Source organism: Ammospiza nelsoni, chromosome 26 (genome assembly GCF_027579445.1).
Source record: "Ammospiza nelsoni isolate bAmmNel1 chromosome 26, bAmmNel1.pri, whole genome shotgun sequence".
Taxonomy (NCBI): Eukaryota; Metazoa; Chordata; class Aves; order Passeriformes; family Passerellidae; genus Ammospiza; species Ammospiza nelsoni.
The window spans coordinates 247,693-268,280 of NC_080658.1; the positions used below are offsets into that span (position 1 = coordinate 247,693).

The 20,588-nt window shown below is 55.0% G+C and overlaps 1 protein-coding gene across 1 annotated transcript; it reads right to left on the reverse strand.

Annotated features, from left to right (window-relative positions):
* Positions 1–103: 103 nt before the first annotated feature.
* MLLT6 (MLLT6, PHD finger containing) lies at positions 104–20,588 on the reverse strand. Its single transcript, XM_059489441.1, has 20 exons — positions 20,466–20,588; positions 17,908–17,987; positions 16,949–17,003; positions 16,252–16,361; positions 15,461–15,564; positions 14,973–15,066; positions 14,303–14,410; positions 14,026–14,124; positions 12,476–12,650; positions 11,426–12,016; positions 10,943–11,121; positions 10,238–10,355; positions 7,620–7,686; positions 7,146–7,288; positions 6,699–6,887; positions 6,452–6,540; positions 5,790–6,127; positions 5,251–5,359; positions 3,622–3,939; positions 104–3,333 (listed from the first exon to the last, which is right to left on the reverse strand). The coding sequence occupies exons 1-20, from the start codon at positions 20,572–20,574 to the stop codon at positions 3,289–3,291; spliced, it is 3,120 nt and encodes a 1,039-aa protein (XP_059345424.1). The 5' UTR covers positions 20,575–20,588; the 3' UTR covers positions 104–3,288.

Below are 20,588 nucleotides of genomic sequence, written 5' to 3' on the forward strand. Positions count from 1 at the left end.
ATCCCTGGCTTGGGATTCCTTCACACATTCCCAGCACCAGGCAGGGAAATCCCATTCCCATTTAAATTTGCCCCCTTTATCCTTATTAAAAACCAACTCGCAATTAATATTAATATTATTTATTATAATAAAGACCAGTCAAGCAGAGTGAAAAAAATATATCTTAGCTACATTACCTTAAATTCACAAAAATATACACATTTTTCTCTTTCATTTAATATTAAAAAACCACCAAACAACCTAAAAATGAATAAAATAAAGAAAAAACACAAAAGGACACATGCAACAATCCTAAATGAGAGCATCAAAACGGGTAAAGAAACGTACCCCAGTGCAACTGAAACACAGATCATCTTTAGCTTTTCCTTTTTTCCTTTCCCTTCCCCCTGTTATCCCGTTTTTTTTTGTTTTTTTTTTTTTTTTTCCACAGGGATTCACCTGGAATTTCCCAGCTCCCCCTTCTCACTCTGCCCAAGGGACATTTGGGGTGGCTGGAGGTGACAATTCCCGGGGTTTGGGAGCCTTTGGAAGGTTGGGCACAGGGAGAGGTGTAAGTGCTTTCTGTCTCTGATCCCCGAATCCCAGAATTCCTGGGGAGCCAGAGGGATCCAGCTCCCCTGGTTGTGATCCTGCCTAAAAAACCCCAAATTCCCAGCTTTCCTTCCTCTTCCAAAGCCTGGGCTCCCCAGCATTCCCGCAGGAGCCAATTCCAGCATTTCCAGCCTCTGTGGAAACGTGCCCTAAGTGCCTCTCACTGACCCCTTTGGTGCCTTGGGCTTGTCCACGGATTTGGGCACCGACCCAAAATCGGGGGTGATCCCAACTCGGATTTTGGGTGTCCTGGGGGAACAATTCCCTTCCCAGCCCTCCTTCCCTGCTCCTCACAGGGATCTCTAATCTCCCGAGGGTGGATTTTGCAAGAACTGGGACATATGGGCACAACTTTGGGGTTTCTGGGGCTGCAGATGGGGCTGGAGGCTGCGGGCAGCACTCCAGGGATTTGGGATCCCAGAGCAATGCGGGGATTTGGGATTTGTGATAAAAAGCAAAAAATAAAATAAAATAAACCCCAACTCCTGGCTACACCCAGCTGGCAGAGCCCCCTGCCCATCCTCCTGCTGGCCCAAAGCTGGTATTTGGCTGTCCCCAAATCCCGAGGATCTGCTGAATGGCAGGCACAGCTACCCCACACCAAAACAGGCTGGGGGACAGCCCCAAAATTCCACGTTTTAGCCCAGTTTTTGACTAAATTTGCTTTCACCATCACTGCCAAGCCCGAGGCTCCTCAGGAGGGAGGTGGAGGAGACCTGGGGTCCCCGTGCCAGGGGTGTCCCTGTGCCAGGGGTGTCCCCATGCCAGGAGGATTTTGGGTGGCACCTCCAGGGGTGCCAAGGAAAGGGGAATGACCCAGCTCAGGGTGGGGGGAAAAAGAGAAAAATCCAAAGGAATTTCAAAGTGCAAGAAGGGAATTGTGCCGGAGCAGGTTTGGGGACGGGGATCCCAAAGGATGGGGCTCCCCAACAGCTTCTAAAGCTTGTTATAACCTCTGGATAGATAAATCCCATTATATATTTAATATATATTTCTATTTCTGAGCAGCCAGCAGCTCTGTCCTGTTCAGAGCTCCAAGCTGGGAGCAGAAAGGGTTTGGTATTATTTTTTTCTCTGTTTTTTTTTTTTTTTTTTTTTTTTTTTCTTTTTTTCTTTTTTTTCTTTTTTAAGACAACCCTTGTGGTGTGAATCTTAGAGAAAAAAAAAAAACAAATAAAATAAACTTTAAAAAAGGAAATTCAGTGGAGGATTTCTCCTGGGGCGAGCTTTGCCAGCACCATCAGTGCAGCCCCACTGCTGATAACAGGAATAGTGCAAAGCAGGAAGGGCAGTGGGGATGTGCTAAACATGCATGAAGGTCCAAAAATTTGGGATTTGGGGTTCTCCCAAAGGAGTTTCCATCAGCTGGAGCATTCCTAGGAGCCCTGGATTTACTAGGGATGAGGGAAGGAGGGGCATTGGGCATTGGTGCATTTGGTGTTGGTGTTCCCCTTCCCAGAGCTGCTCTGACTGTCCTTCCTTCCTTCCTTCCTTCCTTCCTTCCTTCCTTCCTTCCTTCCTTCCTTCCTTCCTTCCTTCCTTCCTTCCTTCCTTCCTTCCTTCCTTCCTTCCTTCCTTCCTTCCACCCATCCATCCATCCATCCATCCATCCATCCATCCATCCATCCATCCATCCATCCATCCCTCCCAGCTCAGAGGAAGCTGATCCCCGGTGGATATTCCAGACTGGAGATGGAATCAAGGTCAAAAGGTGGAGAACAATGGAACTTCTGCCATCCCAGGCTCAGGACTGTGGTCACTGTCCCATTCCTTGGAGATCCCTCTTCCCAGGACCAGTGGAAGAACGTGGTTTTGTGGGAATGATTTGTGGTGGGTTGGAAAACGCAGGGACCGCATTTGGGATTCTCCTCCCCACAAAGATTTTCATCTCCAAACTCTGGTCCAGAAATCCTCTCCCAGGTCCAGGAGCTCCTGACCTCGGACAATTCCAGCTGTGGCCCCAGCTGAGATGTTGGCCTTCGGGAATTCCAGGAGGGAAGGACAGCCCCGCCCCTCCAGCAGCTGGCACAGGTGACAACATCCTCCCAGGTGGTGCCACCTCCTTCCCACCTCTGTCCATCCTCATCCATCTGTCCTTCCAGGCTGGATTGTCTTCCAGCTGGAGCAAAGCCCAGTGGGAAAAGCAGGGAAACCTCAGATTGGCAATTCATCTGGATGTCCCCACCTGGGCATGGCCACCACGTCCTCCCTTGGCAGTGCCACATCCAGGGCCACAACCTTGGACACCACCAGGTGACATCACATCCTTGCCCAGCAATGCAACATCCAGTGTTGGCTCTTGGGACATTGCCGGGTGCCACCATGTCCCTTCTCCAGCAGTGCACATCCTTGGACACCTCCAGGTGTCACCACATCCTTCCCTGGCAGGGCCACATTGAGAGTCCCATTCTTGGGCACCTCCAGGTGCCACCACGTCCTTCCCCAAGGCTCTGGGGGGTCTCTGGTACCGTGGGCGCTCCCCACGCTCCTGGCAGGATCCACTGGAGTCCCCTCCAGCACATGGAGTAGGGGACAGGTGACCCCACCTTCACTCCTGGTGGCACTGGGGCAGTGACAGCCACTGTGGCTCCCGAGGCTCCTCCTGGGCCATTCCTGGAGCTCCGGGCTCTGCTGGTGCCGCGGGGAAGCCGCGGTCCCCGGGAGAGGATTGGCTGCGGGCTCGGGGCCGGGGGGGTCCTAGCCCTTGTCCTGCGCCAGGGGAGCGCCCTTGTCACCCAGGGGCTGTGGGACAAACGGGGACACGGCTGGATCAGAGGGGACAGGGACTGGCGGGACGGGGACTGGGGGAGGAAGGAATTGCAGGGACAGGAATCAGGGCAAGGGGACAGGGATTGGGGGACAGGGACTGAGGGACAGGGGTTGAGGGTCAGGGACTGGAGGAAGAAGGAACTGTATCCTTCCCCAGCTGTTCCCATGCTGTCCCCAGGGCTGTCCCCAGACTATCCCCACACTGTCCCCACCCTCTCCCAGCCTGTCCCCAGCCCCAGCCCGTGCCAGCCCCCTACCCACCGTTCCTTTCGGGGCGCTGCCGTCGGGCTGCAGGCTCAGGAAAGGGTTGGGGGCCATGGCTGGCCCCGAGCCCAGCGGGGGGGTGGCCTGGGGGGCCAGCAGGGCCCCACCGGGGTTCAGCTGCTGCGGGGACAGCGAGGCCAGCAGGGAGCTCCCGCTGGGCGCGGCCGAGGTCAGCAGTGCGCTGGGGCTGGGGTGCAGCGGGGCCGAGGTGGCGGCCAGCAGGGACAGCTGGGACGAGCCCGACATCTGCAGCCGCTGCAGCTCCCGCTTCTGCTGGATCTGCTGCATCATCTGGAACACCAGCGCCTGCTGCTCCTGCGGGAACAGCCGGGACACGGCTCAGAGCAGGGATAGAGTGGGGATAGCACGGGGACAGAGTGGGGACAGAGCGGGGACACAGCAGGGACAGAGAGGACACAGTGGAGACAGAGTGCTCTGACACAAATCCTCTACAATTCCAACCCATCAATGCAGCAATTTCAAATCTGTGGAATTCACCGTCCCGAAATCCCAAACTGGCTCTGAATTCCTTCCTGAATTCCAAGTGAGCGGGACCCAGGGGAAGCAGGCTCAGAGCTCACTTGCATCCCAAGGGATGCCCTGAAATCCAAGAAAACCTCCCTGAAATCCGGGAAAACCACAGGAATCACTATGGCAACGATCGACCCTCGTGGCAGCTGGAGCTGCCATTGTCCTGTCCCCGTGGGTGACACGGTGACATCAGCTGCCCTCGGAAATTGGCTTCTCCTGGGATATAAAAATAGCCTGACCCAGAAATGCATCCAGAGCAGTGGGCTGGGCTCCTGGGTGGAACAGGCACAGCCCAGCCCCGGTGATAGCACTGGTGGCACTCCCGTGTCACCCCAGGCAGGGTGGGGACAGCGCCAAGGTCTCTGCAAGGCCAGGGGCTGGGGTTTGCCACCTCAGGGACCTGTTGCCACCTCTCCATCTCCATTCCCGGGACAGGGGGTGCAGGCAGGGAGCCAAGAACCCCAGAGCAGCCACCTTTTGGGGGCCTTTCAGTAACCCCAAAACCCTGAGCCAGCTGTGGAGCCCCCTGGGCACCTCCAGCTCTCTGTGTGGATGTGTTCACACACGGCTGAGCTGCCTGGGATTGAAACAATTCAGGTTTTATCTCTCTCTAACCCCCAGCAGGGTCCTTGGCATGTTCTGCCTCTCCTGTTGGCCCAGGACACCTGGGAGCCCGGGGCCAGCCTGGGATCCAGCAGGATTTGCATCCTGGGATGCATCTCCAGGGGAAAACGGCTCTCCCGGTTTCCCCTTCTCGATTTCCCGGAGCTCCCACCTTCTCACCCCCTCAGGATGTGGCAAACTCAGATTAAACTTCTGTCCTTTGGTATAAAAAGAGCCCAAATCCCACCTCCCCTCCCTGGGAGCTGCCACACCCCCAGCCCGGAGCTTTGATCCTCAGGATTTGGGATGCTTCCTCATCCTAAATTCCCAAACCAGCTCTGAATTCCCTCACCCAGCCCATAGTGGGTTCAGACTCAAAAGGCTCAGAGGATTCAAGGACAGGAGAGAACCTCCAGTTTTAATTTCAGATTTTCCTCTCTGTTCTGAGTTTTTTCCCAGCACCACCAGCCTCCCCTCCCCTCTGTCCCTTACCGGGTTAAGTGGCTGGGAAGTCAGGAGCTGCTGCAGCTGCTGCAGCTGCTGCTCATGCTGCTGCAGGACGTGCCGCTGCTGCTCCGTCAGGGGGCTCAGGCTGGTCACGCTGCAGGAACACAGAGAGACGCAGCAGCTGAAAAGATTTCCTTCCATGCCCAGTAGCATCCCAGGTGCAGTAGTGAGGGAGGATCGTATTTGTGGGAAGCAACATTTGGCAAGAGCTGGGAAACGCCTTGGCTGAGCTCTCCAGCTCTCTGCTGGAACACGTGCAGGTAAATTCACCAGGGATATATGGATAATTCTGCAGCTTGTGAAGGACCAGGGGTCCAATTTAGTGGCTGCTAAAATTCCTGCTGGTCCTCTCCCTATGGACACAATGGCTGGTGAACACTGGGCATTAAGCCAGGCTCCCCAAGCCAGGCTTGGGGACAGCTCTCCAGAGCGGCCAGCGCGGCCAGAACCGCTCCCTCCCTCCCTCCCTCCCTCCCTCCCCGGAGCTGAGCTGGGCTGCAGAGGGCAGCGCCACCCGTCCTCACCTGCTCAGGCTGGTGGAGAGCTGCAGGGCCGGGGCCGCGCTCGGAGGCGGGGCGGGCTGCGCTCCGTTCAGGCTCCCCAGGATCCCGTTGAGCGGCATCTGCTGGGCTCCGGCCAGGCTGCCCAGCAGGCCGTCCACCATGGGCACCGCCGAGAGGCCGTGGCTGCCCCCCGAGACTCCAGCCAGCCCCCCGCCCGCCGCCCTGGCCAGGCCGTTCACCTGCTGCGCCCCGGGCAGGGGCAGCGAGGCGGGGCTGGGCTGCAGCATGGGCAGGGGCGGGGGGGTGCTGTGGAAGGACAGGGAGGAGCTGCTCCTGCTGGGACAGCCCGAGTGAGGGTCCTGGGGGAGAAACGGACACAGAGCATCGGGCTGGGGCAGCTGCCCCGGGGCAGCTCGGGGTGGGAAGGGGGGAGCTCGGGTGGCTCGAGTACGAGGGGTCCCAGAACTCAGAGGGGTCCCAGAGCCCTGCTGGATGTCCAGGATCACCTGGAAGCGCTCTCACCTGGCGCTCCAGCTCTCAGCTACTCTATCCGCTGCATGGAGAACCTGATCTCTGAGCCTGGGCTAGCAGGATTTACCAGCTGGCTACCGAGCCCTGGGGCTGCTGCGCTGCCCCTGCCCGAGGCCCTGCCCGGCCGCCGGTGCCCGCAGGGGCCGCTGTACCTCGGAGGACGTGGAGAGCGAGTTCTCGATGCCGAAGCTATTCTTGCACGGGGGGCTCTTGCTGATGCTCAGGGAGTCACCGCCACAGACTGGGAGGGGAGAGGGGCGAGGCAGCAGAGTCAGGGCTGGACCCTGAGGTGGCCGTGGGACAGATCCTGCCCCCTGTGACCCTTCGGCCAGCCCCGGGGCACAGGGACACGTCCCTGGGTGCCCTCAGCTCCCGTGCCCTCAGCCCTGGTGCCCTCACCATTGGTAGGCAGGATGTACTGGGACTGGCTGCCCGGGCCATTGCTGCTGGTGACTACGGGGAAGGGGACGGACAGCTGGACATTGAGCAGCTGCAGCCGCTCCTTCTTGGCCGTCAGCGTCATGATCTGCTCCTGCAGCCGCTGGTTCTCCTTCTGCAGCGAGTGCAGTGCCTTCAGCATCTCCACAACTGCGGGGGATGGAGGGAGGGCAGGAACAAATGGAGGAGAGGGAAGGGAGGAAAGAGGAAAGGGGATCACAGGATTCCCAATCAAACCCCAGAGCGGGAGGGACCGGCCCCACAGCGCTGCACCCCCTCTTCCCCCTGGCACACACTGGGGCTTTGTCGACGCCCGGCTCCGCTGCCCGCGGGCACAACCCCAAAATCCCAGCGGCTCCCACCCCGAGAGCTCCGCGAGCTGCCCCGCCGCCCCCCGGCCACACTCACTGTTCACCCCGGCCTCGCCGTTGCCTTGCTTCTCCAGGAGCTGCTCGATGTTGGGGGTGGCCTGCGGGACATTGTCCAGCTGCCCGCTGCTGCTGCACGACACGGTCTGGTCGAAGAGGGTCGGCAGGCTGCTGATGGGGGACCTGGGGGGGCCGGGGGCGTCAGGGGGACCCTGCTCCACTCCCGGCTCCATTCCTAGTGAATTCCCTCTCCATTCCTGTTCCATTCCCTGCTCCCATGGCTCCTCTGCCTGGCGCCGAGTGGCCGCAGCCCTCCGGGTCCTCCCATCCCATCCATCCCATCCCATCCCGTCCCGTCTCGTCCCATCCCATCCCATCCCATCCCATCCCATCCCATCCCATCCCATCCCATCCCACACCCCAAGGAGCGGGGCAGGACCTGTTTCAGACCCCCCAGGCTGTGCCCTGTCCCCGCTGTCCCCATGGTGTCCCTGCTGTCCCCAGGTACACTCACATGGAGGACAGGCTCTCCTGCGGGGACGTCCCTCGGCAGCCGAAGCCGCAATCCTCCAGGTCGGGCTCTGCGCGGGGACAGGGACAGAGGGCCCGGGGTCAGCGGCGCCTGGTGCCCGGTGAGTCCTCGGTGTGTGCCCGGTGTGTGCCCGGTGAGTGCCCGCTGGGGAGCACCGGGTGGTGCCGAGCGGCACCAGAACCCAGCAGTCCCGGGAAGTACCGAACTGCACCGAACCGCAGCGAACCGCACCGCGCAGCACCGAGCAGCACCGAGCAGCACCGAGGGTACCAAGCCTCACCGAGCAGCCGCGGGCAGCACCGCACCGAGCAGCGCCGGCCCCGCGCTGCGCAGGGCGGCCCCGCCGGCACCTCCCCCGGGGAGGAGCCACTGGCACCGCCTGGCACCTCGGCACGGTCGGGGCGGTCACCCCGGCAAGGTCGCCCCGGCGCCGCTCTGCGCCCGGCCAGGCGGAGCTCTGCAAAGCCTGGAGCCGGTTTTGCCGGAGCCGCCGGGGGACGGGGCCGCAGGGAGGGAAGGAGGGACAAATCCCGTGGCAGGCCCTGCCCCCGGCCCCGGCTGGATGCGGTAATCCCAGGGGATCGGCTGTCAGTCTCCAGGGAGTGACAGAATCAGGTTGGAGCAGAGCTTTAATGTCAGCCGGGATTGAGGATCCTTCCCCCAGAGCCGGCCCGGGTTCCTGGAGGTTTCCAAGTGCTCCCTAAGGAGCTCCAAGGGAATCATGGAATGGTTCGGGTTGGAAAAGCCCTCCAAGGTCAGGAGGGCAATCATTAACCCAGCCCAGCCCTACTCCCACTCAGCCTGTTCCCAAGTGCCACATCCACGCGGTTTGGAACACTTCCAGGGACAGGGACTTGTTCCAATGCCTGACCACCCTTCCCATGAGGAAATTTCCCCAATATCCAACCTAAACCTCCCCTGGCCCGGCCTGAGGCCATTCCCTCTCCTTCTGTCCCCATTCCCTGGGAGCAGACCCCAGCCTCCATGGCTGTCTCCTCCTGTCAGGGACTTGTGGTGATCCAGAAGGTCTCTCCTGACCCTCCTTTTCTCCAGGATAAACATTCCCAGCTCCCTCAGCCACTCCTGGCACTTCAAACCCTTCCCTGGCCACGCTCCAATCCCTCCATGCCCTTTTTGGGAGGATCACAAAACTGCCCCCAGGATCTGAGCTGTGCCCTCAGCAGTGCCCAGCTCAGCTTTGGCATCCAGAACCTTCCTCCAGAGCCATCCCTGTGCCCCAGGAAATCTGGGATGGGGCTGCTGTGCACATGTGCAGGATATCTGCCATTCCAAGGGTAATCCAGGATAAATCCTTATTTATCTTCCCATCCCTGGAACGCTCACTCCCCTTTTCCGTGAGCCCTGTCAGATGTGGTGGCTCCAGCCTCAGCTGCCTCCCTGCCCCTCCTCTCCTTTCCCACACACTCCCACGTGCAGGAATCCGGGAAATCTCCTGCAGGGAATGCCGGGATTCCTAACAGGATACCCAGAGCAGGGATTTCCTGCTGCTGCTGGGAATGAGCAAACCCAGCTGGGGCTGGGCAGTTCCTCCAGACAGGGCTAGGGGATCCTGGCTCTTTGGGAATGTCCTACTGAGACACTCTTCCAGGCAGGAATAATCCATATTATATCCATAATTCCTGGATGTGGCCAGAATCTCCCAGTGCAAGATCCTGGAGTAGCTTCCAGTGCTGGAATTGGTTCCAGGAGAGCTGGAGAGGGGTTTGGGACAAGGGAGGGATGGATAGGACATAGGGAATGGGTTTATACTGGAATAGGGCAGGGATAGATGGGGTTTTAGGAAGGAATTCCTCCCGGGAAGGGTGGGGAGGGGCTGGGATGGAATTCCCAGAGAAACTGTGGCTGATCCATCCCTGAGAGTGTCCCAGGCCAGCTTGGAGCACCCTGGGGTAATGGGAGGTGTCCCTGCCCATCTTTAACCCAACCCAAACCACGGGCACGCATTCCCCAGGAATACCCAATTCTCCAGGGACATTCATTTTCCAGAGTTACTCGTTATCCATGGATATTCATTCTCCTGGAACACCCAGTTATCCAGGGATATCCATTCTCCTGGGCCACCCAGTTATCCTGGGACATGCATCATTATCTAGGGACACTCATTATCCAGGGCCACCCAATTCTCCAGGGCCACCTATTGTCCATGGACATTCATTCTCCTGAGACATCCATTTTCCAGAGATATTCATTCTCCAGGGATATCCATTCTCCAGGGTCACCCATGATCATCCAGGGCCACTCATTATCCAGGGACATCCAATTATCCTGGGACAGCCATTATCATCCAGGGACACCCATGATCCAGGGACACCTGTTATCCATGGACATTCATTCTCCAGGGACACCCATTTTCCAGGGGGCACCCATGATCCAGGGACACCCATTCTCCAGGGACACTCCCGAGGTGCAGTTGGCAAAGACACCATCCCTGTCCCCCCATGGCAGCCCTGGCTGTCACCCCGACGGACAGCAGCTGGAAAAGCTGGAAATGCAGCGGCGGCCTCCTGTCCTGTCCTGTCCTGTCCTGGTGGGAGAGCCCTCGGGAATGCCAACCCGGACATATCTGGGAGTTCACATACCTGCCCGGCTGCTCTCCGGCTGGCTGAGGAGGGGGTTCAGGGACAGCCCGGATGTCAGCGGGCTCCCGAAAATGTGCGAGGAAGGGAGGCTGAAGGTGGAACCCGCCAGGGAAAACACCTGCACGGGAAGCAGGAAAATATCCTGGTTATTGCAGCTCTTCCCAGCTCCCGTGTTAAAAATATCTCCTGGAAGTCTGGTGAGCAGCTTGGCACATTCCCAGAGCTGGCTGGGAGCCAGGAGCCCTGGGAGTGGTGTGGATCCAATTGCTCTTCCCAGTGGAAGTGTTCCAAATCCTGAGTGTTCCCTGTCCCAATTGTTCCCATTCCCAAGTGTTCCCTGTCCTGAGTATTCCCATTCCCAACTGTCCCCAATCCTGACTGTCCCCAATCCTGACTGTCCCCATTCCCGATTATTCCCTGTCCAGACTCTCCCCAATCCTGACTATTCCCAATCCCAAATTTACCAATCCTGAGTGTTCCCATTCCCAACTGTCCCCAATCCCAACTGTCCCCAATCCTGACTGTTCCCAATCCCGACTGTCCCCAATCCCGACTGTCCCCAATCCCGACTGTCCCCAATCCCGACTGTTCCCAATCCTGACTATTCCCCGTCCCAATTGTCCCCAATCCCGACTATTCCCAGTCCTGACTGTCACCATTCCTGCGCGCCCCCAGTCTCGAGCCCCGTCCCGTCCCGGGCCTCACCTGCGTGGTGGATCCGGCGGAGGAGGAGGCGGGGATGGAGCTGGCGAAGGGCGAGCGGCTGAGCTGGGGCAGGGCGGCGCCACCCTGGTGCGGGAGCAGCCCTGAGGGCAGCGGCGTGCTGCACACTGCCCGCAGCGCCGCGCCCAGCGGGATCGGGTCCTTGTTGCTCGTGTAGATCCCTGCGGGACACAGATTCCAATTTATCCCGCTAATGCCCAGGGAGAGATCCCTTCTGATCCTGCCTCCTCCCAGGGAGAGATTCCTTTTGATACAGCCTCTCCCAAGGGAGAGGAGATTCCTCAACTTTTGGGAAGCTGATCCAAGGGAGATTCCAGGGTGAAGGAAGAGGATGTGGATTTTTATGGATTCAGGAGACAGAACCCTGTGCAGGCAGGTCTGGACATGGCTAAACACACTGGAAAATTCTGGAAAAGGCGGGAAAAGGGATCTGAGCACACCTGAATCCCTCAAGGGGGGACCCACCTGAGCCCAGCAGTGGCGACTCCATGCTGAGGCTGGGCAGACTCCCGGGGTGGCTGAAGCTCCGGGAAGAATTCCCGACACTGGAGCTGATGAGGGATCCCCCGGAGAAGGGAGAAGAGGAGGTGGAGGTGGACCCAGCCAGCTGGGCCCCCAAAACCTCTTTGCCTTTGCCCGCCTTGGGCCTGCCGGGGCCGTGCTTGTTCTTCTTGCTGCCCTTGTGCTTCTTCTCCTTGAGCACCTCTCCCTCCTCGGCACCCAGCGACGGCATCCGCTTGTGGCCGCTCCCGGTGGCGCCAGCCGTGCCACCCGTGCCACTCGCGGGGCCACCAAGTGTGCTGGAGGCTTTGTAGTCCACGGGCGAGGCGTCGCGGGCTCGCGGCTGGCCCACGGCCGAGGTGGAGAAGCGCATGATGGAGCCGAAGCCGGAGAAGATGACCTTCTGCTCGAAGATATCAGCCTTGGGGCCCTCAGAGAGCGGCGAGCAGTGCGAGGAGGAGCTGGAGCTGGTGGCCTTGCGGAACTTCTCGTCTTCCTGCTCCAGCTTGGGGAAGGGCGCGAAGTCCTGGGAGCCGGGCGGGCCGCAGGAGGAGCCTGGGGACACGTGGGGTCAGCCCGAGGGGCTGGGGAGGGGTCCTGGTGCTTTATTGCTCTCCTCCTTCTCCCTCATTCCTCTGCTTTTCTCCTTCATCCCTTGCCTCCTGTACTTCATCACTCTCTTCCTCCTCCATCCCTCTCCTTTTCTCCATCCCTCCCCTCTTCCTTCCTCTCCTCTCCCATCTCTCCTCTCCCACCTTTCCCTCTCCCTCCTTCTTCTCCTTTTCCTCCATATTCATCCTTCCCCTCTTCTCCATCACTCCTCTTCCTCCTTCATGCCTCTCCTTTTCCTCCTCCATCCTTCTCCCTTTGTCCTTCATCCCTCCCCTCTTCCTCCCTCCCCTCTCTCCTTTCTTCTCCTTCCTCTCCCTCTTCCTTCTCCTCTTCCTCCTCCTCCATCCCCCTCCTTCCTCCTTCCTCCCTCTCCCTCTCCCTCCTCCTCCTCCTGCCCCTCACCGGCCGTCTGGAAGGTTCCCCCAGCTGGGGCAGATCCAAAGCCTGCGGAGCTTTTCCCGCTTCCCGTCTTCTTGCCCTTGTGGCTGCTGCCGTGGCTCGAGGATTTCCTGCCCTTGGCCTCTGCCCTGGCCACCTCTGAGCTCTCCTTGGTGGCCTCGTGGTGGCTGCTGGAGCCCTGGGAGGGGACAGACACTGGGGTGACCCCAGGGACCAGAGCTGGCTGCAGGGGAAGGAGCCGGGGCTCCTTTTTTCCCCATTTTCCTGATTTTCCCATTTTTCCCAAATTTTCCAATTTCCACAATTTCCCCCCTCTGAAGTGGGAATTGCCCCTCTGCCCACCCAGGGCTACTCAGCTCGGGTCGCTCCAGGCACAAAAGGGACTTTGGGACATCTCCTGCTGCTCAGTGGCGCCGAGAATTCCATCCCAGGGATTGGGCTCATCCCAGGAAACCGCAGGGGATTAAAGGGGGAAGGGAGCGGAGTCTCCAGCTCCAAAAACCTCTGGATTTTGGAAACCTCCCAGTTCCATTGGGGATTTCAGATTCCTGCCTCAGGTGTGCTGCTCCCACCACTCCCATCCCACCTGGGGGATCTCCTTGGGAATGGGGTGGGATCAGAGATTCCCTGGGGGAATTTCCTCATCCTTGGCATGGGACAGGAGATTCCCTGGGATCCCTGCAGCCATCCCAAAGCTCTGGCTGGGAATATTCCCGGGGGTTGGAGCAACACCAGATGTTCCCAAATTCCAGCTGAGCTGCAGGAGCCAGGGGAGACAGGAGGGTGAAGAACCTGGGCAGATGCCAGGAAATCCAGAATTTTGGGATGAGAGGGAGAATTATGGGAATTCAGCCGGGGGGAAAGAGGGATGAACCCAAACCCAGATCCCTCAAATCCCAATTCCCTTCAAATCCAGACCCAAGGGCTCCAAAGTCACCCATTTTAGGTAACATTACAACCAAAATTAAAAATATTCCTGTAATTATGGGATAGCCCAAAATGTGGGACCTTCCTGACATCCCTGACCCTGACTGAGCCCTCTTTGGGATGAATCCTGGGATCCAAGTCCATCCCTGGATTTAATCCCTCGACAGCTGCAGGCGCCAGATGTGCCCGGAATTTGAGGGGATGAGAATGGGGGAATTCTGGGGAGAGAGAATTGGGATTTTCTCCTGCCAGCCCCAGATGCGGGAATTAAACCCTCCTGGATTTATGGGCTCAGCAGGAGAAATCGTCCTGATTTTTCCTCAGGAAGGGAAGGGGAGAGGGGCCTGGGGGTGGGAATGGCCTGGTGAGAATGCCCTTTTCCCAGTTTTCGGGGTGGATTTTCCTGCCCCTTTTCCCGTTTTTTTTGGGTGGATTTTCCTGCCCTTTTCCCAGTTTTCTGGGTGGACTTTCCTGTCCCCTTTCCCTGGGTTTTTGGGTGCATTTTCCTGGCCTTCCCTATTTTCTGGGTGGATTTTCCTGCTCCTTTCCCCGTTTTTTTTGGCTGGATTTTCTGGGTGTATTTTCCTGCCCCTTTTCCCAGTTTCCTGGGGGATTTTCCCCAGTACCTTCTCAGCAGCCACGGCCACAGGTGCTGGGGGAAGGCTACTGGGGGACTCCGGCCGCTTTTTGTGCTTCTGCTTCGGCCTCTCCTTGTCCTTGCGGCTCTGGAAAAAAAAAACCAGGAACCTCTGGAATGCCAGAATTCCCAACACGGGGAAGGGCAGTGCCAGATCCCATAAAGAAATTTTAATAAATCCCCATTCCAGCAGTTTTCCAGCACCTGATCCCATAAACAAATCCTGTGAATTTGGGGGATTTTGAGAGTTTTGGGGATTTTCTCACCTTTTTTGGCCGCTCGTGGTGGGACAGGTGCTTTTCCTGGGCTGGGGATGCTGAGCGGCTCCTCCTGCCCGGGAGGAAGGAGCTGCTCCCGGAATGGCGCGAGGTCTTCTGGGGGAAAACAGGAGGAAAATGGGGAAAAGGGGGGGAAAACAGGAAAAAAAAAAAAACAGAGGGAAAGGAGGAAAGGAAATAGGGGAAAGGGGAAAAAATAGAGGGAAAAGGGGGAAAATGAGGAAAAAGGGAAAAAAAGGGGGAAGGGGAAGAAAGAGGGAAAAGGGGAAAGGAAAGATGGAAAATGGGAAAAAAGAGAAAAAAGGGAAAAAAGAGGGGGAAAGGGGAAAGAAAAGAGGGAAAGGGGAAAAAAAGAAGGAAGAGGGGGAAGAAGATGAAAAAGGATGAAAAAAGATTGAAAAGGAGAAGAGAGAAAAGGGCAAGAAAAATAAATTAATTTTTTTAAAATAAATGAAAGTTCCCTAAATAAATAAAATTCCCTAAATAAATCAAACCCACCAAATAAAATAAAAATTCCTGAAATACATGAAAATTTCCAAAATAAATAAAAAATGTCCTCAAGAAATGAAATTCCCCAAACAAATGAAATTCCCTGAATAAATAAAAGTTCTCTAAATAATTGGGAAGTCCCAGAATCCCTGGAATTCCTGGATCTCACCATTTTGTTGAAGTGGTATTTGCAGTAGCCGCAGTATTTGACATTGTCGACCTCCAGCACCTCCTCCTCGCACAGGAGCCCGGCCATCTGTGCACTGATCCCAGGAAAAACAGGGAAAGTCCAGGAAAATCACAGGGAAAACAGGGAAAAATGGGAAAATTGGTAGGAAAACAGGGGAAACTCGAGAAAATCAGCAGGAAAATGGAGGAAAAAAAAAAGAAAAATCAGCAGGGGAAAAAAAAAAAAAAAAGGAAAATCCATCAGATTCCACAGGTTCCAATGGAATTTCCTGAACTTTGGGAACTTCCTGGAAAAACCTGGAAAAGTCTCCTGGGTGAGGAGGAAGAAGGGGCAATTCCAGTCCTAAATAACCCCATGGGGGGGGATCAACCCCAAACCCCACGACCCTGAGGGAACGAGCCCCCCGAGCCAGGGCAGGGAAGGAGCAGCTGGGGGCACATTCCAGAGGGAGCTCCCGGGGATCTCACCAGGTGACGTGGAAGGCCTGGCGGCAGCCGTGCCGGTTGCAGGCCATGCAGGCCCCCGAGGCCGCCTTGCTCTCCCGCCCTTGTTCCTCGCAGATGTAGCAGGTCTGGGAAGGGGGGAAAAAAACGGGAAAAAAAACCACATTTTCCAAGAGGAAAAGCCTCCAAGGATTCCCAAATCTCATGGAATGTGTTGGGTCAGGAGGGGTTTTGAAGCTTGGTGAGTTCCAGCCTTTCCTACCTTCCACTCCTGTCAAGGAATTTCTGGGGCATCGAGGAAATTTTGAGGGATTTCTATGAAAATTCCAAGATACTCCCAGGTGGTATACACAAAACTTCTCCTTTTTCCCCAAAATCCCAACCATCCCATTGGAATCAACACGGAATTCCATGGATTCCTTTGGTTCCATTTGTTCCACCATGAAGTTCCTCAAATTCCCATTTTCTCCCCCAAAACCCATCCAAATATGGAGGATCCAACACAGAATTCCATAGATTCAGCTGGCTCAAGTCGTCCCACCAAGAAATTCCTGAAATTCCCATTTTCTTCCCAAAAATACGGAGGATCCAACAGCGAATTCTATGGATCCAACTGGTTCCCATCGTTCCACAAAGAAATTCCTCAAATTCCATCAATTTGGGGAAGATAGATGGGGAAGACCAAAAATTTCTTAGCAAATCCAGGGATTTCCTTGATTTTTAATGGAATCTGAGCAGCTGTGGGGTCAGGATAATCCGGGAAGGAGCCATGGGGAGACGGGATGATCCCAAAATCCCGAAATCCCAGATTTTACCTTGTTGAAGCGGTCGTGGGGGACGTACTGGAGCACGATGGGCTCCATGGTGAGCACGTTGGCAAACTGCACCTCGGGGATGTACAGGGCACACACCACGTGGGCCCAGCCTGGAAAAGGATGGGAAAATGGGAATTCAGTCCAGGAACCACCCCCAAAAAAAAAATTCCATGCCAGAAAAATCTTCTGTCCCCAAAAACCCCATGCCAAAAAAACTACACGTCAAAAACATCTCTGTTGCAAAAAATATCCTCCATCCTAAAAAAAGTTCCATGCCAAAATAGCCTCTATTTTGGCATGGAACCCAAAAATTCTTCCCCCCCCCCCCCCCAAAAAATCTCAATCCTTAAAAGCTTCTGTGCCAAAAAAACCTCCATCCCAAAATCCCCGTCCCAAAAAACCTCTGTCTCCATAAAAACCTCCATCTCAAAAAATTCCATCCCCAAAAACCTGCAGGAAAATCCCGCATGGAAAATCCTCTGGGATGGGGCCTGGATCCCACCGTGATCCCACAGATTGGGAAATTCCTGTGGGATCAACCCCAAAATCCCACAGTTTTGGGCTCATTTTTATTCCAATCCAAGCTCAGGCAGGAAAAAAAACACCTCCTTTGGTGGAGGCTCCAAAAAGGGAATTTAGTGGGCAAAAGGGGGAGGGTGGATTTTGGGATTTTCCAGGTGGGAATTCCATGGCTCACCCCCATTGTCTGTGCGCTTCAGGGCTCCATCCTTGTGGGGACACAGCTCGCACCTCTGGAAGGGAGAAAAACCACCAAAATTCGCCCGATTTCATTGATAAAATTCAAATTTCATCAGCTGTAATTGATAAAATTTAAATTTAATAAATAAAATTTGTCAGATTTCAGCTATAAAATTCAGATTCCGTCAGGTTTAATTAGGTTTAATTGATGACATTGAAATTTCATCAATAAAATTCAAATTTCATGGATAAAATTGAAATTTCATCAATAAAACTTGAATTTCAATCCAAATTTAATCAATAAAACTGAAATTTAATCCCAAAAATGCAAATTTCATCAATAAAATTCAAATTAAATAAAATTTGATCTATAAAATTCAAATTAAATCTATAAAATTCAAATTGAATAAAAATTAATCAATAAAATTCAAATTTCATCCATTTAATTCCAAGTTTAGGACCAGAAAATCCCTATTTTTGCCCCAAAAAGGAGCTGCTGCCAGAACAGGGCTGTGGGAATGAGGACTGAGGAGGTCATGGGGAACAAACATCTCAAAAAAAGCCCTAAAAATTTGACTTAAATGCCCAGGGCAAAGTTTTGCTTTTGGGGCTTTTTTAGGGCCAGTTTTAGGGGCTGTGGTTGAGGAGTAAAACCGAAAGCGGCAACTCGGAGTAAAAAAGAAATTGAGTTTTTATCTCTCTCTGCTCCTTCCTTCCGCCTCTCATGAGGTTTTTTCCCTCCAGTTTTCAGGAGAAGTTTTGGTTGTATGGTCGTAGTTGAGTTTGGTGTCACCCCAAATCCAGGCTGAGAGGGTGTGGGGTTGTTTTTTGGGGTGCCCCAAAATCTGGTGTAGGAAAATCTCTCCTGTGATTTCTTTTTGGGGGTTTTTGAATTTTTAAAAAGGCCCCACACCCAAAAATCTTGGAGAACTCCATCCATTATTTTTCCCTACTCACCACTCGGGCGGCTCTTTCCTGGGATTCGCATTTCCGGCAGAACCAGGGGCCGGTGGGAACCTGGACAATTCCATAACAAGCTGGGGGAAAAGGCAAAAAAACCCAAATTAAACAATTTAAAATCCATTCATTTTTGATTTCTTGGGGGTTTAAAAATGTTTGGAGCAGGCTGGAAATAAACAGGAGGAAAATCAGGGAGAAAAACAAGCTCAGCAGAAGGAAATCTTGAGAGAAAAAAAAAACAAAATAAACAAAATAAAATAAAATAAAAATGTAAAATATTGAGGAAACCATGAGTGGTAAATGTAGGCCCCTAAAAAGGATTAAGAGCATTTATAAATTGTATTTTTTGCTCATTTTTGACCCTTTTTTGCCCCTTGTTTTGGGGATTTTCTCCTCTTTGGAACACAACTTTTCATTAAAAATTCAGGATATTCACAGAACTATCTGATGGAAAACAAGAGCTCTACAAAGGAGTTAAGGCCATTAATGATTTTTATTTTCAGCTCATATTCTGCATTTTCCCCTTGTTTTTCCCTGTTTTCCCCTGGCAGCCCCTACTGGCTCCAGCTGAGCTCGTTCTTGGCTCTCAGCCTGGGCTAAAGATGGACCCGGGGCTTCCCGGGAATTTCACTCTCCCTGTTTACTTCCCACTTTTCTTCCCAGTTTTACCCCATTTTCCCCTGATTTCCCCATTTTCCCCTGCTCTTTCCCTGTTTTTTACCATTTATCCCTGTTTTTTCCTCTTTTTTCTTGCTGTTTATTTCCTGTTTTCTTCCCTGTTTTTCTCTGAGTCCCCAGGGTTCCTTTTTGGGGTTTGAGTTATTTGGGGAATAAAAACTTCCCCAAAGCCACAGGGGCTGGGCTGGGCTCCAAAAGGGGAATCACCACATCCTGCAGGGCCCCCAAAAACCCCAAATAAACTCCTTGAACTTCCCACAGGCACAGACTGAGACTCAAACCAGGCTCAGAGACTTTTCCTGACCCTCTGGAGCTGGTCCTGCACTTCTGAAACTCCTCTTGAAAATCTGAAACTCTTCTTGATGGTCTGAAACTGTTTTTGAAAATCTGATACTGTTCCTGACCCTTAAAAGCTGTTATTGAATATTTGGAACTCAACCCAACACTCTGGAACTGCTCCTGACCCCTAAAAACTGTTCCTGACCCCCTGAAATTCCTCCTGTGCTTCTGGAACTCTTCTTGAAAATCTGAAACTCTTCCTGATGCTCTGGCGCTGTTCTTGAAAATCTGAAACTGTTCCTGACCCTCTGGAGCTGCTCCTGCACTTCTGAAACTCTTCTTGAAAATCCAGAACTCTTCCTGACCCTCTGGATCTAGTTTTGAAAATCCCAAACTCTTCCTAATGCTCTAGAACAGTTCTTGAAAATTTGAAACTGCTCCTGATCCTTAAAAACTGTTCCTGACCCTCTGGAACTTCTCCTGTGCTTCTAAAACTCTTCTTGAGAATCCAAAACTGTTCCTGATGCTACGGAACTGTTCTTGAAAATCTGAACCTGTTCCTGCCCCTCTGGATCTGGTTCGGAAAATCCAAAACTCTTCCTAAGACTCTGGAACAGCTCTTGCCTCTCTCAAACTGTTCCTGACCCTCTGAAGCTGTTCTGGACACAGGATCACAGACAGGGCTGGACCCACGGACGGAGCCGGACCCACGGACACCCAGAAGCAGAAGCGAGCACAGGGAATGGACGAGAGCGAGCAGGAGGAGCTGGAGATGCACCGGGACGGGAATGGGTTAAAAACAACAACCGGGACAGGGATGGGCAAACAACAACCGGGATATTGATGGGAAAAAAACAACAACTGGGAAATTGATGGGATAAAATGACAACTGGGAAATTGACAGGCTAAAACAACAACCGGGACAAGAACGGGATAACATCAGCCGGGAAAACAGCGCGGCCCGAGCAGCCCGGAACCCTGGGCGCATTCCAAACAAACCGAGCAGGGATCGCCACTCCTCCGCTGCCTCGAATACCGATTTTAATCCGGATTTGTTTTGTTCACCGAGCCGAGGACAAACTTTCCGGGCCCGCTACCGAGCGCTGGGGGCGGGCTCGGAGTCATTTAAAATGCAAATCGCCCGTGTCGCCGGGAGCAGCGGGCGGAGGAGGCGGAGGAGGAGGAGGAGGGAGGCTGCCTTCCTCCCTCCCTACCCTCGCAGGAGGCAGCTCCGGGCCCCGCCGCCCCCTCCGGTTTTTCCCCGCGCCCCCCCAGCACGCCCGGGCCGGGCTGGGGGCGGCAGCGCCTCTTCCCCCCCTTCCCCTCCCCGCTAAACCGGGGGGGCAGCGGAGAAATCCCCCCGCTCGCCACCCCCGGGGGGGGCTCCGCTGCTGCCCCAACTCCTCCCCGGCCGTGTCCCCGCCGTGTCCCCCCTCCGCGGCCGCGCCACCTCGGCGGCGACACCGTTATTTGGAACAATAGCGCTAAAACAAAGCGCGCCCCCCCCCGCCGCCGCCGCCCCCATCCTCACCCCGCCCCGTCCCCGGGGGGTTTCGGGGGGCTCGGGGAGGGGCTCGGGGGGCCCGTGCCGGGCTCACCTTGGTGCACGGCCACATTGCAGCCGTGGCCGTCGCAGTAGACGAGCGGGTTCTCCGCCCAGCCGCGCTCGTCGGAACACACACAGCAGCCTCCCACCATCTCCTTCATACTTCCAGGAGGGT